The 16,935-nt window shown below is 44.1% G+C and overlaps 2 protein-coding genes and 1 non-coding gene across 3 annotated transcripts; 2 read left to right on the top strand and 1 right to left on the bottom strand.

Annotated features, from left to right (window-relative positions):
* The first annotated feature begins 545 nt into the window (after positions 1-545).
* LOC121772122 lies at positions 546-7,323 on the top strand. Its single transcript, XM_042169108.1, has 3 exons — positions 546-721; positions 1,655-4,309; positions 5,342-7,323. The coding sequence occupies exons 2-3, from the start codon at positions 1,661-1,663 to the stop codon at positions 7,139-7,141; spliced, it is 4,449 nt and encodes a 1,482-aa protein (XP_042025042.1). The 5' UTR covers positions 546-721; positions 1,655-1,660; the 3' UTR covers positions 7,142-7,323.
* LOC121773097 lies at positions 2,273-2,379 on the bottom strand. Its single transcript, XR_006044670.1, has one exon. It is a non-coding gene; the product is annotated as a small nucleolar RNA R71 (small nucleolar RNA).
* Positions 7,324-8,759: 1,436 nt separating the features above from the next.
* On the top strand, positions 8,760-9,245 carry LOC121770241 (B3 domain-containing protein Os03g0212300-like). Its single transcript, XM_042167009.1, has one exon. The coding sequence runs from the start codon at positions 8,760-8,762 to the stop codon at positions 9,243-9,245; it is 486 nt and encodes a 161-aa protein (XP_042022943.1).
* The last annotated feature ends 7,690 nt before the right edge of the window (positions 9,246-16,935 follow it).

The following is a 16,935-nucleotide window of genomic DNA, read 5'->3' as shown; positions in this document are numbered from 1 at the left end:
CAATGAGGTACTGGGACGCGCATGGAAGCTTGGTTTGTCTGCTTCAAAGAGCTTACGCCGAACAAACGTTGAGGAGACCGGCATCGGTGATGTCGCTTCGTCAGAGATTGCGGGTGAATCAATTAGCCGGTTTTGCATTGGCGCCTGACAAACTCATAGTTTAGGATGTTTAGATGGGTGATTAACACATGTTGTTGAATCTTTTGAGGTATAAAGTATATGTTTCACCCACTTTTCAGCTATTTTTTAGAGTTAACGAGTTTGTCGGAGTTTTGATGCAAGAACAGGTCTAAAACGGGCAAAACGGAGCGAACGGGCTGACCACAGAAAGTTCGCCCGACCGGGCGATTTTCATATAAAAAAACGCCCGGTCGGGCGCAAGCCGAAGAAAACAGAAAGTTCGCCCGACCGGGCGTTTTTCATCCAACAAAACGCCCGACCGGGCGTTTGAAGCCTCATCGCGATTTACCCAGATCGCCCGACCGGGCATATTCCGACTTACAGATCGCCCGACCGGGCGATTTGTCGCTGTTGCCAACTTTGCCTCTTTCTCACTCCGGATATAAAAGGGTTCTCACTCATTTCCAAACCCTAACTCCCACACCACGAATCTTAGCAAGAAAGTAAGGTTTTGAGAGGATTTGAAGTCAAGGAGCTTCCCATTTCCAAGAGATTGGAGGAAGGAGACCCCCCACCATCAATTCCACCATAGGGAGTTCTAGTATCATTTCTATTATGTGTAGCTTTGTTTTCCTTGTTTTTGCTTTTATGTTAGCTTTGACTATGAGTAGCTAAGCTTTTAGTAGGGATTTGGTGAAGTTTGAATGGATTGTATGGATTGAATCTATGGTTGAATGCGTATCTATCTCTTTTGTTGGTTTTGTTGAACCTTGGTCTTTTAATATCTAATTGCTTAGCTACCAATTAGATAAATCTTGTACCTAATTGATGTTATTGAGAAATACAAGATTAGGATAGATGTGTAATCAACAACTCCGTGCATTATATGTAATCGAGAGATGCATAAGCTAGAGAGAGGGCTTGGGTCCGTTGTGCTTTGGAGTCAATCTCGAATTGTATGGACGAGACTCCTACACTAGAGATTGACCCACGTGTTAGATGCACCCGAGAGGGGGTCTAACCGATTATCCCGACTTTCCTAACCGCATTTGAGGCCCAATAGATGAGCATGACCCATAGATGAAATCCTTGATCCATTCTAACGGATCCATTTCCCTATACTTTCCCAATTTGTGTGAAAACCTATCTTTGTTTGTTTGTTTTTCTTAGTTAATTGTCTTACTAGCTTATTTGTTCTTTGATCTTAGTTAAGAAAACCAAAAACCCCTTTTATTAGTCTAGATAGTGTTCAAAGTTACATCATAGTATTCGAACCGGCTTTTAGTCTCCGTGGATCGATAATTTAGCTTACCACGTGCTACTTAACTCGTACACTTGCGGGTGACGCTTTTGAATACTAAATTAGCATGAGTCAAGTTTTTGGCGCCGTTGCCGGGGACTAAATTTGCTTTTGTGTTTGATATTGTGAAAAGATAGAGAATACTAGTTTAGACATTTTACTTGCTTTAATTATTTAGTTTAGTTTTCTAGTTTAGCTCTATTTTGACTTTGTTTCCTCTCTTGTGTTGTGTAGGTTTTTATGCTCACGCGCTCAAGTCGTTTACCCCTTGAGCCGATTAATTTAGAGATAGAAGCCGCCAATAGAAGAAGAGGAGGACGAAGGAGAAGAGCAAGAGCTCAACATCAAGTTGAGCCAATGGAAAATCCACATGGGAACAATGAGGGAATTCCCCCTCCACCTCCACCTCCATTAAATCAAGACCAAATCATTCTCCAACTACAACAAGAAATGGCGGAGATGAGAAGGGAAAGAGAGGAGGAAAGGAGGCGAGAGGCTCCGGTTAGAGACGCATTTGGGAACGTCAATATCCCACATCCACCCTATGATACAAGGGTGAATGCCAACAATTTTGAGTTGAAGACAGGATTGATTCAATTTGTGGAGCAACGTGTTTTCTCGGGAAGGCCCACGGAGGATCCTAATAGGCACTTATCTAAATTCTTAGAGATTGCCAATACAACTAAGCTTAATGGGGTTCCCGACGATACAATCAAACTTAGGCTATTTCCATTCTCATTGTCGGGATATGCTAGAGATTGGTTTGATAACCTTGAGCCGGGCTCGGTTACAAGTTGGGACGACTTAGCCCAAAAGTTTTTGGATCGATTCTTCCCTCTAAGCTCCACTCTCAACCTCCAAGCAGAGATCTCCCACTTTAAAATGAAGGGCCAAGAGTCTATGTTCGAGGCTTGGGAGAGATTCAACGCCTTGCTAAAGAAATGCCCCAACCATGGGTTATCTCCGGGCCATCAAGTGAGCCTCTTCTACAATGGATGCTCGGAGTTTATCAAGAGTCAATTAGACTTTGGTTCGGGGGGTTCATTCTTGGACAAGGGGGTCGAGGAGTGCAAGAAGATGCTTCAAAGGCTTGCCTATACTAGCAAGGGTTGGAGCTCGGGCCGAGATAGTTCAATGCCGGTGGCTTCGGTTGTGGATTCGGATGCATTCAATCTTCTCAACCAACAAATGATGTTGTTGAATCAAAAGGTGGATGGCCTTAGTTTGGGAGTGGCACCTATGGGAGAGCCTTTACATACCGTGGAAGATGTCAATTATGTGCATCAAGGAGGGAATCAAAGGAACCTCTACAACTATCGCCCTAACAATGGGGGTGGTAATTACCAAGGCTATCGCTCACCCTTCAATGCACATCCAAACCTTTCTTATGGCAATCCAAACAATGCTGTCCAACCACCTCCACCACCTCGTTTCCCTACACCTAGTGGGTCGACAAGTGGGGCCGCTAATGTGCCCACCAATTCTAAACCTTCAAGTGATGATGTCACCCATGAGCTTCTAAAAGCTCTAATGGAGAAGACCGATGGAATCATGACACAATCTACTAAGAGAATTGATAAGGTTGAGACGGCGGTAGTGGAGGTCACCACGAGAATGGGGGCTTTGGAGCATCAAATGAGTCAAATTGCCCAAGCCGTGGGCCAACTTCATCAACCGGGGCAATTCCCAAGCAACACCATTCCTAACCCAAAGGATTGCAAGGCTATCAATTTGAGGAGTGGAACAAGCTATAAGAGCCCCCCTATGCCCGAAAAGGAAGCTATTGTGCAACCCGAAGAAGAAGAGACAATAGAAGTGGAGGCATCAACGAAGAGCCCACCAAAAGATCAAGCCGAGACAATAGTTCCTCCTAAGCCCACGGAAGTTAAACTTCCTTTCCCTCAAATGATGCAAAAGAAAAAGAAGGATAAACAATTTTCAAGATTTTTGGATATCTTTAGGAAAGTTCAAATTAACATCCCTCTTGTTGAAGCACTTCAACAAATGCCAAGTTATGCAAAGTTCCTCAAGGATGTGGTATCACAAAAAAGGAAATGGGGGCACTATGAGACGGTCAACTTGACGGAGAGTTGCAGTGCAATTATTCAAAGGAAGTTGCCGGCCAAAATGCAAGATCCGGGAAGCTTCACTATTGAGTGCACTATTGGAAATTGCTTTGTGGGGAATGCCTTGTGCGATCTAGGGGCTAGCATTAATCTTATGCCATTGTCCTTCTTCAACAAGTTGAATATTGGTAAATTGAGATCGACTAGCATTACTTTGCAAATGGCGGATAGATCGGTGGCATATCCCTCGGGCATAGCAGAAGATATATTGGTGAGGGTGAATGAGTTCATATTCCCCGTTGACTTCGTGGTGTTGGACATGGAAGAGGATAGAATTGTACCTCTTATTTTGGGAAGACCGTTCCTTGCCACCGGGAAGGCCATGATCGATGTTTCAAAAGGGGAACTTACACTTCGCCTCAATGATAAGAGCGTGACATTTTCGATATATGAGGCCTTAAAGAGGCATGATGTGGAACCGGGAGGAAGCCTACAACATTGCAATGTTGTGACCGTGATGGATGAGTGTGTTGGAGGAGTGGCACCGGCCTCTTACTTGGATGATCAATTAGAGAGATGCATTTCTCATTCCATGTATTCTTCTCATTCTTTTGATATTTTGGATGCTAACCCCGAGTTGTTGGAATTTGTAGGTGCTTTGGACTCGGCTAAAGAAATCCCTAGATCACTTCGTCCACAATTTCTACCTCTTAGGAGTGGAAGTGAATATAGCAATAAAGATGGGGAAAACAAGAAGCTTGAGTTGAAGCCACTTCCACTACACTTGCGATATGCCTTTCTTGGAGGGAATGACACTTTTCCGGTAATTGTATCATCTTCTCTCTCTAGTTTTGAGTTGGATAAATTGTTGAGAGTTCTTAGGAAGCATAAGAGAGCCATTGGGTGGTCCATATCGGACATTAAGGGAATAAGCCCAACCGTTTGCATGCATAGAATTCATTTAGACGAGGGGTATAAGCCTAAGGTACAAAACCAAAGGCGACTAAACCCTATTATGCAAGATGTGGTTAGAAAAGAAGTGTTGAAATGGTTAGATGCCGGTATGATATATGCTATATCCGACAGTGAGTGGGTGAGTCCTACTCAAGTGGTGTCTAAAAAGGGGGGCACCACTGTGGTGAAAGGGAAAAATGATGAGTTGATAGCTACTAGAGTGGTGTCCGGGTGGAGAGTTTGCATTGATTATCGCGCTTTAAATTTGGCCACTAGGAAAGATCACTTTCCCCTTCCATTTATTGATCAAATGTTGGATAGGTTAGCCGGACATGAGTATTATTGTTTTCTCGACGGTTATTCGGGATATAACCAAATTTTGATAGCTCCCGAGGATCAACATAAGACGGCTTTTGTGTGTCCTTATGGTGTCTATGCATTTAGGAGAATGTCTTTTGGGCTTTGTAATGCCCCGGCTACTTTTCAAAGATGTATGATGTCCATTTTTCATGATATGGTTGAGAATATTATGGAGGTTTTCATGGATGACTTCTCTGTTTTTGGTATGACATTTGATAGTTGCTTGGATAATCTAACCAAAGTTTTGCAGAGATGTGAGGAGACCAATCTAGTACTCAATTGGGAGAAATGTCATTTTATGGTCCGTGATGGGATCGTGTTGGGACACAAAATTTCAGCCGGAGGACTTGAAGTGGATAGAGCCAAGATAGTTGCCATTGAGCAATTGCCACATCCTTGTAGTGAGAAGGCCGTGAGGAGCTTCCTAGGCCATGCGGGGTTCTATAGGCGTTTCATCAAAGATTTTTCACATATTGCTAGACCCCTTTGCCATTTGCTAGCTAAAGAAGTAAAATTTGATTTCACTCTTGAATGTGCGCAGGCATTTGAGAAGCTCAAGGCGGCGTTGGTGAGTGCCCCAATCTTGATCTCCCCCGATTGGTCTCAACCTTTCGAGATCATGTGTGATGCAAGTGATGTGGCGGTAGGCTCGGCTTTGGGACAAAAGAGAGACAAGATATTCCGGGTGATATATTATGCTAGTAGGACATTGGATTCGGCTCAAGCTAACTACACCACTACCGAGAAGGAAATGCTTGCGGTGGTCTACTCTTTTGACAAGTTCCGCCCTTACCTTATTGGGGCCAAAACTATTGTCTTTACTGACCATGCCGCCATCCGCCATCTATTTGTTAAGCAAGATGCAAAACCAAGGCTTATAAGGTGGATCTTGCTCCTTCAAGAATTTGATTTGGAAATCCGAGATAGAAAAGGGTGTGAGAATGTGGTGGCGGATCATCTTTCAAGATTGGAGCATGCTAGTGAAGAGGAAAAATTGAAGTTGGTCATCAATGAAGAATTCCCGGATGAGCATTTGTTTTATGTGGCCAAGGGTCAAGTGGCATGGTATGCCAATATTGTGAACTATCTTGTTGCTAAGGTGATTCCCGAAGGACTTGAGGACTATCAAAAGAAGAAGTTCTTCCACGACGTGAAGTTCTATTTTTGGGACGAGCCTTGTCTTTTTAGAAGATGTGCCGACATGGTGATTAGAAGATGTGTCCCTCAAGAGGAGTGGGAGTCCGTTATTATGCATTGCCACACCGCACCTAGTGGGGGGCATTTTGGAGCTAACCGGACTGCTATGAAAGTGCTCCAAAGTGGTCTATTTTGGCCAACCATCACCAAAGACTGCCAGGACTACGTGAGAAGATGCAACGAGTGCCAGAGAATGGGGGGTATTTCTAAGAAGAAGGAGATGCCATTGACGACAATTGTTGAAGTCGAGTTGTTTGATGTGTGGGGCATTGACTTCATGGGGCCCTTTCCTCCATCTAGTGGGTTCCAATACATTCTACTAGCCGTTGACTATGTATCAAGGTGGGTGGAAGCCATTCCTACCCAAACTAATGATTCAAAGGTGGTGATTAAATTCGTTCAAAAGAACATATTCACGCAATTCGGCGCACCTCGGGCTATCATAAGTGATGGAGGGTCTCATTTTCGCAATAGGTGGCTAGAGGCGGTCTTAGCAAGGCATGGAGTGAAGCATCGGGTGACAACTCCTTATCATCCACAAGCTAATGGTCAAACCGAGTTGGCCAATAGAGAGATCAAACAAATATTGCAAAAGAGTGTCAATGCTAACCGTAGAGATTGGGCTCTCAAGCTTGACGATGCTCTATGGGCGTATAGGACGGCTTACAAGACGCCAATCGGGATGTCACCTTATCAATTGGTCTTTGGGAAATCATGCCATCTCCCGGTTGAATTGAAGCACTCATCATATTGGGCGGTGAGGCAAATGAACATGGACTTCACCAAGGCCGGCAAGGAAAGGAAGCTTCACCTCAATTTACTTGATGAATTTAGGAATGAAGCTTATGCTAATTCCTCAATCTACAAGGAGAGGATGAAGACGTATCACGACAAGATGATTGAGAGGCGTGAATTCCACAAGGGGGATGCCGTGTTGCTTTTCAACCACAAGTTGAGACTCTTTCCGGGCAAGCTAAAATCTAGGTGGTCGGGACCCTTCACTATCAAGGAGGTCATGAGCAATGGCACAATGGAGCTCAAAGGACCCGATGGAAGCACGTTCAAGGCAAATGGTCAAAATCTCAAGAGGTTCATTACCAAGGAGCAACAAGACGAGGTCTTTGTGGTTGCCTTGATTGAGTAGTGGAGCTTGCAAAGCGTCGGGCAAATGACGTTAAACAATTGCGCTATGGGGGAGGCAACCCCTAGTAGGTAAAATTTATAGCTTTTGTGTTTTTGGTGTGTTTTTATTTTGTTCTTGTTTTTGGTGTGTTTTGTGTGTTTTAAGTGGAACAGGAGATAGGCTTTGATGGGTGAAAAGCGGACAAAAAACTGGAGAAATGGCGAAATGGACTCGGAATCCAGAAGGTTTGCCCGACCGGGCGTTTTGCAAAGTGCAAATCGCCCGACCGGGCGTTTACAGAAATCAAGATCGCCCGACTGGGCGATGTACAAAATACGAATCGCCCGACCGGGCGTTTGATGAAATCGGGATTGTCCAGAAAGTTCGCCCGACCGGGCGATTTTCAAAATGCAAATCGCCCGACCGGGCGATTTCTTCGCGCGATTTAAAGACGCAAACCAGGTCAGTTTTTACACTTTCAAAACCCTACCCCCATTTCTCTCTCGTTCCTCTCTACTCTCTCTCGCCCCTCCACCTTCAAATCTTCCACTTACACTGATTTCACACACATACCATCCTCCCAATCCATCTAATTCAAGGGTTGAACCGATTAATCGGTTGATTTACTCAAGAACAAGCAAAAAGGAGCATGGCATCCATCTCTTGGGTCCACTTACCCCTATAGAAGAACATTGCTTGTGGAGGTATTTTCAAGCTCATTGTGTAAATAGAAATCTGGCTCGTGACGATGGCTGGGCAAATTGTTGTAGATGATATTTGTCACAAAGGGGGCACCCTTTTCTACCGAAGGAATTTATGAATTGTGGTTGAGCAATAAATATTGTCTATCTTACCTAGCTTTGATTGGAAATGATGTTGGCAGGTAGTAGATATATTAATTCCACAAACATACACTTTGACCACAACATGACAAATTGTAAAGCTTCCACCCGTGATGAATCACTTCTCCAATTCTATAAGCAAGCTCTGTGCATATAATTCCAAATACTATGCACCATTTGTTGTATAGACACCTGACAGCATGCGTTTATGCATTGAGGCAGTGATGTGGCTTATCAAATCCATGTCTTGCAACAGTGACAATTGTGGTTGAGGGTGGTTAAATAAGCTAGTACAATATCGAAAGCACCCATCCACATTTCACCAAACATTCCCTGCGTCTATGGATTACCCTCGGTTCCCTTCGTTCATGAAGAAAATCTCGATAGAGCACTGCCTGACTGAGTTGGTTAGTTCTTCATCCTTTTTCGTATGTACTTGGTTGTTTTATATCGTATGTTGGTTGTATTGAAGTAGGTGGGTCGTTTATTTGCAGCGCATACCACCATAATTTGCATCTCTACATGGATCACGGCTAATGTTTGACTGTCGTCTAGTCATGCCGTGTGGAAGGAGTTGGCCCGTGAGACTCCTGAACATTGCGAGTGGTTGCCATTTCCACACTGGTTGGGCCAAATTTCGTCTCGCGAACAACATTATTCACGATGACGTCCTTACATTCACTATGGTTGATGCGGGCATATTCCATGTGAAGCGCTATAACCCGAGGACGGGATGTCCTCGACTCAGTGATTTACAAGGTCAATTCCCGTAGACCAACTTTAATCTTGTTAGATATATGGTTGCCTCTGTATTTAATTCTTTGCTATGCATTAACGTCGCAGAGGAAGGTGTATACGGAGACTCGGAACACAGTTGTGCTCCAGACGTGGAAACGTCAGACGACTATGTGCCATCGGACACGGATGGGGGAGACTCATCCGATGAGGAAGAGTATGTGCCGGACCCCGGGGTTTTAGCTGATGATGGTTGCCCGACTTTCACTGTAACTTTGGACAGCTCAAACATTTCCCGTTCTCTAGAGATTCCGATGGCGTTTTGGCGTCGCCACATTCGGATGATATCACTGCAAGATCCGGTTTACTTCAACGTCAACGGAGACTCATGGTTCATTGTTCTTGACCACAGTGCCACCAAGATTTGGGTGAAACGTGGATGGCGACGTTTCAAAATTGCCAACAACATTGTTGTTGGTACGCGCTGCCATTTCAAGCTCATTGATCGGATTGACGTCCAGTTTTATGTGTGGTTTGATCGGCCTTAATAAGTATTAGGAATGATGTGAAACTGTTTTACGTATGGAGTATGTAATAGTGGGTGCAATATGTGTTTCGGCTGTGTCGAGGTGATTAAATTTCACCAAATTTTCAGTTAGTGTTGTTATTACAGTCGATGTTAAGTTAATATGTTGCCGCCTGTGTATGCGATGTGATTAACTCGAATATCAAACTAGCTGATGTCTCCCATCTATCAAATTGTATGCATCAAATTCTAATATTGCAATATCGCAAGTACGAAACTTGAAGTAACAAATACTAATACAAAATAATGTCTCCCTTAAAACAATTAAGCACCAAGTCTTAAAAATTTGATCTCCCCCTTATGTGGAAAAATGTCACGTTACAACAGAGTAGAAAATTGTTTAGAATTCATACAAGCAAACGAGTAATACATAGAACAATCTATCCAAACTACAAACCGATTTAAGGAAAGCATAACTCAAGAATCAATTTCAGAACAATCGGACTACCTATCCATTATTTCTTTCGGCCCACATTGCCCTTGCCAGATCATCCCTTTTTGTATTCCATATTGCTGAGGGTTCCACACTGCTGATATTATCACAAACCTACGGAGGCTCATTATCACTTTCGTCATCACAATCCTCGTTTACCAACTCAGCCTCCACAGGATCAACCACCATCTGACTTCGTATGTAATTGTGAAGTAGAAAACATGCGATTATTAGGCCGGTTTGAACGTCTATCGGGTAAAAGCTTGCTGATCGGAGGATACCCCATCTCATTTTCAGCACGGCAAACGATCGTTCGATGACGTTCCTCGCCTTAGAATGTCTGAGGTTAAAAAGCTCTGCCGCATTCTGGGGAGCTTGCCGACCGACGCCCCATTCCTTAAGATGGTATCGAACTGCTTTATAAGGAGTCAAGAAACCTTCAGCGTTGGGGTATCCATTGTCACATAGGTAGTAGCAACCTGTAATTGGATACCATGTGTTATCAGAAAACTTGCTACGAATTCAAGTGATATTAACTGAACCAACTATATAAAACTTAACTTTGGGAACTTTGAGGCCTAATGGTCTGCTGACAGCATCTCTTAAAATCCGCGAGTCACCCGCAGAGCCCTCCCATCCGGGTAATAGATAAATGAATCTGAGCTTGGGGTCACACACGGCCAATGTGTTGGTAGTGATGTGGCCTTTACGATTACGGTACCGAGGAACATCAGCAATGGGAACACGCACATTGATATAAGTACCATCCAAAGCACCAAGACAACCCTGTATATAGATAACAAAAACAATCAAGCATTATAACGAAGATTTAAGGAAGCATTACAATCTGTATATGTACCTTGAACTATTTCCACCTACGCTCAGGGCAATCTTCATCTATGGGGGTTGGCTTCACCAAAAAAATACTATGTAGTGTGAGAATACCACGGAGTACAATGTGTATGTACTTTGACACAGTCTGAGACGACCGCATGAAATTATGCCCAACGATGCGAGATTTCTTGTGATGTGCTAGCACACAAAGGAACATGGCTACTTGTTCTTCCACACTGACTAGTCTTTGATCAATTAATCCTACCCGGTCCCGGAGAATGCGACATAGACGCCCAAAGGTGTTCCTATCCATCCGTAAATTATCTACGCATGCCCTATCTGTTACACGCACTAGTCTATCCAGCTGACGTACATGAGCCGGAATAGAATCTAAAACCAATGACTGATTTAGACGATCCCAACGTTTACGCTTGCGGTTTTTAGGGCAAATCAATGATATCATCAAAGAGATCAGCAGCAGGTTAATTTGATAGTTGCGTATAACCTCTTCAGGCAAAATCAACACGGTCGTCATGTCATTTTGTGTATATGAAACCTGATCAAGCCGTCCATAATAGACAATGCAAACTTCAATTCGAGTTTTCAGATTCCTAGTATAAACTTACACAGCGAAGGCAATCGTTTGAAACCTTATGCCTACCACTTATTTCTATCACAACAACCTATACTACAAGCATCAACTAGAAGGTGCATATACCAAAAAAATTACCAATTCGTATTACGTTCAATCCATATCACAGAAAAGATGGAAACATACACATTCAGATCTATTCAAATGCGTAAACAATGGTGCGCTATGGAATTCACATACCTCACCGAAATCCCCTCCATTATCCATTGACCGCTGGTTACACTATCGAAAAAAGTTTGCTGCGCGATTCCGATGAAAATAACAAACACACCAATTCAATGTTTACAATAAAGGGTCAATTATGCAATTAATGAACAACTGAATCGAAATTCTTACCAATTAGCCGTCTGAATTCGAGCCTCACCACAAATCGAGAGCACGCTGAACTTCAATTCGAACAACCCCTATTTTATAGCCTATAATCCCACAACACCACATACAATCGGCAATATGCGGGGTCTTTTAGACAATCCGACAATCGGGAATGACGGCATAAGGCGTATCGGAGCTGATAAGCCTGATACGCATACCCCTAAAAACTGTGTTCGTATCTTAATGCTGCCCGGGTTGGTGGTTGTATCCCGGGTCGTTGTGCAACACTGTCAGGGCAATCAAACTCTAGACAAGCCCAAGATAAGAGTGCTTATCTCACCCTATCGGGCCAATCAAGCGAGCCCTTATTGTGGACGCAGAGTCAAAATTAGTTTAAAAAATTAATGGAATGTAAGACCTATTTTATATTAAATGAAAAAAAAAGTTACGATTATTATGGGATGTAGGGAGTATAATATTAACCGCCTATCACTCATCTTTTCTGTTTCTAATTAATTAGCTATTGCCTAGTAGGAGTACTAGTACATTTCATTAAAATATTATACTCCCTCCGTCTATAAAGAATATACACTTTGAGGACGACACAAGTTTAATGGATATTAGATAAAGAAGAGAGAAGTAGAGAGAAAAAATAATTAAAGTATTGTTAGTGGAGAATTGGTCCCACCTCATTAGAGAGAAAAGGTTTTCCAAAATTAGAAAATGCATATTCTTGTGGGACGGACTAAATAGGAAAGAGTGCATGTTCTTGTGGGACGGAGGGAATATTATAGTACGATATAATTAATTGAATAATTATGAGATTATTATATTATTGGTCTTGATAGTTTGTGTGATGATTTTCTTATTGTCGTTAAAATGAAATTTGATCATTCCCTCATTAACCTTCATGATGATATGTTGAACGCTATCAACATTCTCAAAAGGAATTACCGTCATTCAATTTGGTACACACAGACTTATGTAATCAATTGGAAGAGTTTGTCGTCGATGGTAAGACAACAATGAACCTCATAAACGTCTCAATTAGGATGAGTCTACGTAGGTACTTTTTGAATAGATAATCGAGGACAATGCGACGGATGTATCAAGGACGAGAAAATATCAGTTCTTATTGACGAGATGATTGAGGACAATACGCGAGATCAACTCTCCTCCCACACTCCATTCTCCAACATTCTCATTTGATATATCTATTGCAACGATCTTCTCGCCCAAATCTATCTTTAAGACTAGTGTTATTCACCAATAGAAGTTTAGTCCACTTGAATGTGGCCATGACCCAAAAAAATTCAAAATAATATCTCGTATTTCTAATTGCATCGGATATTAACAACTGAATAATAGTCCCTACATATTCATTAATGAGTTAAAGGACGTTGTCCACTCGTAAAAAACATTGTTTAGTTGAAATTATCAACAAAACATTGGAGCACCCACGACCGTGCTTTTGCCAGCGAGCACAATTGTGGGCCCGACTCCACTTTTTCTGCCTGCTCTTAGGCAAGAGCACAACACCCACAGTTGTGCTATTCCGCAAGGACGAGCACAATTCAATTTAAATAAAAACATTTCCATAATATTAAAATTCATTAAAAAAACCGAAATAATATTACAAATTACAAATAAAATAAAAAAGACATAATTAAAATCCTAAAAATTAAAAATTACATAATTAAATTCGTAAAATTAAAAAAACCCATTACGCGTTGCCGAATTTCGCCCACATGTGTTTGATTAGGTTTTCTTGTAGCTCAACGTGGGTTCGGGTATCGCGCATTGTGTGCCTTGTTTCGATCCTCTCACCCACCGTCGTATGCACACCTCGGAATAGGGGAGAGCTCGCGCTTGAGCTTACGGCTTCATCCTCGTCGTAGAAGCTAGCCGCCCTCGGTCCTTCGCCGGCTATAATCATGTTGTGTAAGATAATACACGTGTACATGATGTCGGCGATATTGTTCAAGTACCACAGCCGAGTCGGGGCCTTCACAATGTTGAATCGGGCTTGAAGGACCCCAAAGGCTCTTTCGACGTCTTTCCGCGCGGACTCTTGACGCTGCGCAAAAAGAACCAGTGTCGTGTCTTGCGGGTTGCTGAGCGTCTTCACTAAAGTCGACCACTTTGGGTAGATACCATCGGCGAGATAGTAACCCATGTGGTATGTATTTCCGTTGACGGTGAAGTCGATCGTCGGTGCTACACCATTCAACACATCATTGAAGAGGGGTGAAAAATAGACCACGTTCAAGTCGCTGTTGGATCCACCGCCTTTGTGGCCGCTTAAGTGTTGCCCCCTCCAAGCAGTCGGGCAATGCTTCCACCTCCAATGCATGCAGTCAATGCTGCAAAGCATTCCGGGAAAGCCATGGACTGATTCGTGAAGACGAAGCAACCGTTGGCAATCATCGGTGGTGGGTTCCCGAAGGAATTCATCACCGAAAGTTGTACGAACGCCCTCGCAAAAAAATTTAAGACAAAAGATTCCAGTGGACTCACCAACATGCAAATACTCGTCGAAGAGGTCGGCCGTTTGCCCAGTAGCGAGTTGTCAGATGCCACACGTACACTTCTGCAACGGTGTGATACTTTGTCTGCCGGCTGCATCTGGACCTGTCTGGAACAATTCAACACGGGCGGACAATGTGTTGACAATACGCATAAACATGAGCTTTGACATGCGAAAACGGCGCCTGAAGTAATCCGGCGGAAACCGCGGCGGGTCAGCAACGAGCCTTTCGTGGGCTCCCTCCCGGTCACGATGGATGTAGCGGCGAGTTGATCTAGTTGGTTGAGGAGGAGGGGCGGGGGTATTCGCTGCGACATATACATCATAAGCGGCACGATGTTGTACGTAGTATTCTTGTTCTTCGCGCTCCGCTTCCGCAATAAGATGGGTGAAATCCATTTGAGGTTTTGAGTGAGAGATGAAGGTGTAGATAAGTTGTATGAAAAATATTAATGAGAGATGAATGAGATATGATTTGATGTGGAAAATGGATGATGAATGTGTGTATTTATACATGATTTAGGGGGAAAAAATAAAAAAAATACAGAAAAACGGGCAAAAAAACGGACATTTTTTTGGGATTGGGAAAATATTTTTTTATTTTTAATCGATTTTTATAATTAAAAACCGAATTTTTGAAAAATAAAAATAAAAATATTCAAATGCAACGACATAACCGTTGCCCAATCAGCGCACGACACGTCACCTGCTCGCTGTCACGGACATGCTCGATGCATCGAGCAGCGCCGTGCCAGCGGCGTGAGCGCAGCAGGGGAACCTGCAACCCTCCGTCCCTTAAATTACTATTCATTCAATTTCATTTTTTATTTTTATTTCCAACCAAATTCAATTAAAAAAACACTTCATTAAAAATAAAATAAAATTACAACATAAAATAAAAATAAACCTAAAATTCAAAAAAATAAAAAAAACACATAATTAAAATCCTAAAAAAATAAAAATGACATAATTTAAAATACAATTTTATAGAAAATAAAAAAAACTACTCCGCCGGCGAATCATCCCCCGGAGGCGGTGGAGGTGCACTGAAGCCGTGAGGAGGCGGAATGCTAAGTTGTGCCGCCATAAACGCAATTCCATTAAGATAGGCTTGGTATTAGGGAGGTGTCATGCTTGAAGTGCCCGCCATTGTGTCGGTCATGTACATGGACATAAGGGGGTTCGAGGGTCCCCCGAGCCTGAGCCCGCCTGGCTTAATTCGGCTCGGCTCCTCCTCCCTCTAGCCGCCTTCGCCGCATTTCTCCCTTGCGGCCGCCGGCGCCCACAGGAGGACCCACCGGCATCGTCTGCCGGGGCCTCAACCTTCTGCGAGGCAAACTCTTGTGGCCCGCTGCCCGAACCGCCCTCACCAGACGAGTATTGGCCACCCGCCGTATGCTTCATGCGCTTCGAGGTCGAGCTCGAGCTGGACCGGACATCGTCGGCCAACCTTTCCTCGTCCTTGACGACCTCTCAAACATCGACATATTTGAATTGTTTACTGGTGTCGTCGAAGTAGACCCGCAAAGCCGACCTCAGAATGTCGGCTCCCGTGGCTCCGCTTTGGTAATGAGCCGCTTCATTCTTGTGGATGGCGCAGAATCGTTTGACCTCTCTGTCGACTAGGTCAAAGTGAGGGCGGAGCATCTTATATGTGCGGCGGCGGGACCCCTTCGGCTTAATCTCGTGGTAGGCCTCGATGACCTTTTCCCAGAAGCACTTCCGGGGTTGTTGATTCTCGACGATGGGATCGTACGAGACGCTGATCCAGGCATTTTACACCGCCAGCGTTTCTTTGGGGCCGTACGGATGCCGGCCTAGATCCTCCTCCTCCTCGTCCGCCTCTGCCCTGGAGCTTCCACCGCCTCGGCCTCCTTCACCGCTTCGGCCTTCTTCCGGAGTGGGATCAACTGAATAATCCTCCCAAATCTGGGATAATCCCTGCGAATACCTCGGGGTGGAGGGACGAGCGTATGCATCCACATCAAAACGGGGTGGTTGGTACCCCCCGGCGTCGACGAACCAGAACCACCACCGAGGACATTGTACATGCCCCCCATTCGCCGAACGCGTTAATGTCGAACTCGCCGGAGCCGCCACCGCCAGAGTTTCCGTCGCCGGACATTTTGTGATGAGAGGTTAGATGAAAATTGGAGAGAAAATGGAGATGATTTGGGAAGAATAGATGTGTATTTGTGTGTGAAATGAGGATGAATTAGGAGTATTTGTAGAGTAAAAAAAATAAAAAAATTGAAAAAACGGTAATATAACGATAATATTACCGTTTTTCATTTTGAGTTTTTTTTGTATTTAATTCAATTTTTTAAAAATAAATTATTGCGTCAGCGTGACGACGCCCACTCGCGGGCCGGCGAGTGGGCGTCACGCATGGCGTCGGAGCGCGCCACGTCGCCTCGGTGCATGGCGAGACGTCTCGCCAACCGTCACGGCGTGACGGAACGCGGAACGGGCTGGGGACGAGACGGGGCGCTGCAACGCGTCACACCGCCGTCCCGTCCCTTCGTGACGGAATACGGGCCACCCGCGTGACGCGTTGCGGGTGGCCTTAGGATAATTAATGAATATATCGATTTGAATTCAAAATATAAAATATATGGCCCGAATAATTAGCCTAATACTGGTATTAATTTATTTAGAGCATCCACAATAACCGGCGTCACCACCGCCACGCCGATTTTTCGCCCACGCCGGTTTGACGCCGAACCATTGGAACCGGCGTGGGCGAAATCGGCGTCAAAATCGGCGTCGCCATGCCGATTCCTGCGCTGACGCCGGTTCCGACGCCGATCCTCACGGGCGCCATTGTGCGTCCCGGATCGGCGCCAAACCGGCGTCGGATTTAAATTTTTTTTTTGTTTTTCGAACACACTATA

Source organism: Salvia splendens, chromosome 16, assembly GCF_004379255.2.
Source record: "Salvia splendens isolate huo1 chromosome 16, SspV2, whole genome shotgun sequence".
Lineage (NCBI taxonomy): Eukaryota > Viridiplantae > Streptophyta > Magnoliopsida > Lamiales > Lamiaceae > Salvia > Salvia splendens.
The sequence above is the reverse complement of the archived record's forward strand: the minus strand, read 5'-3'. Positions and strand labels throughout refer to the sequence as shown.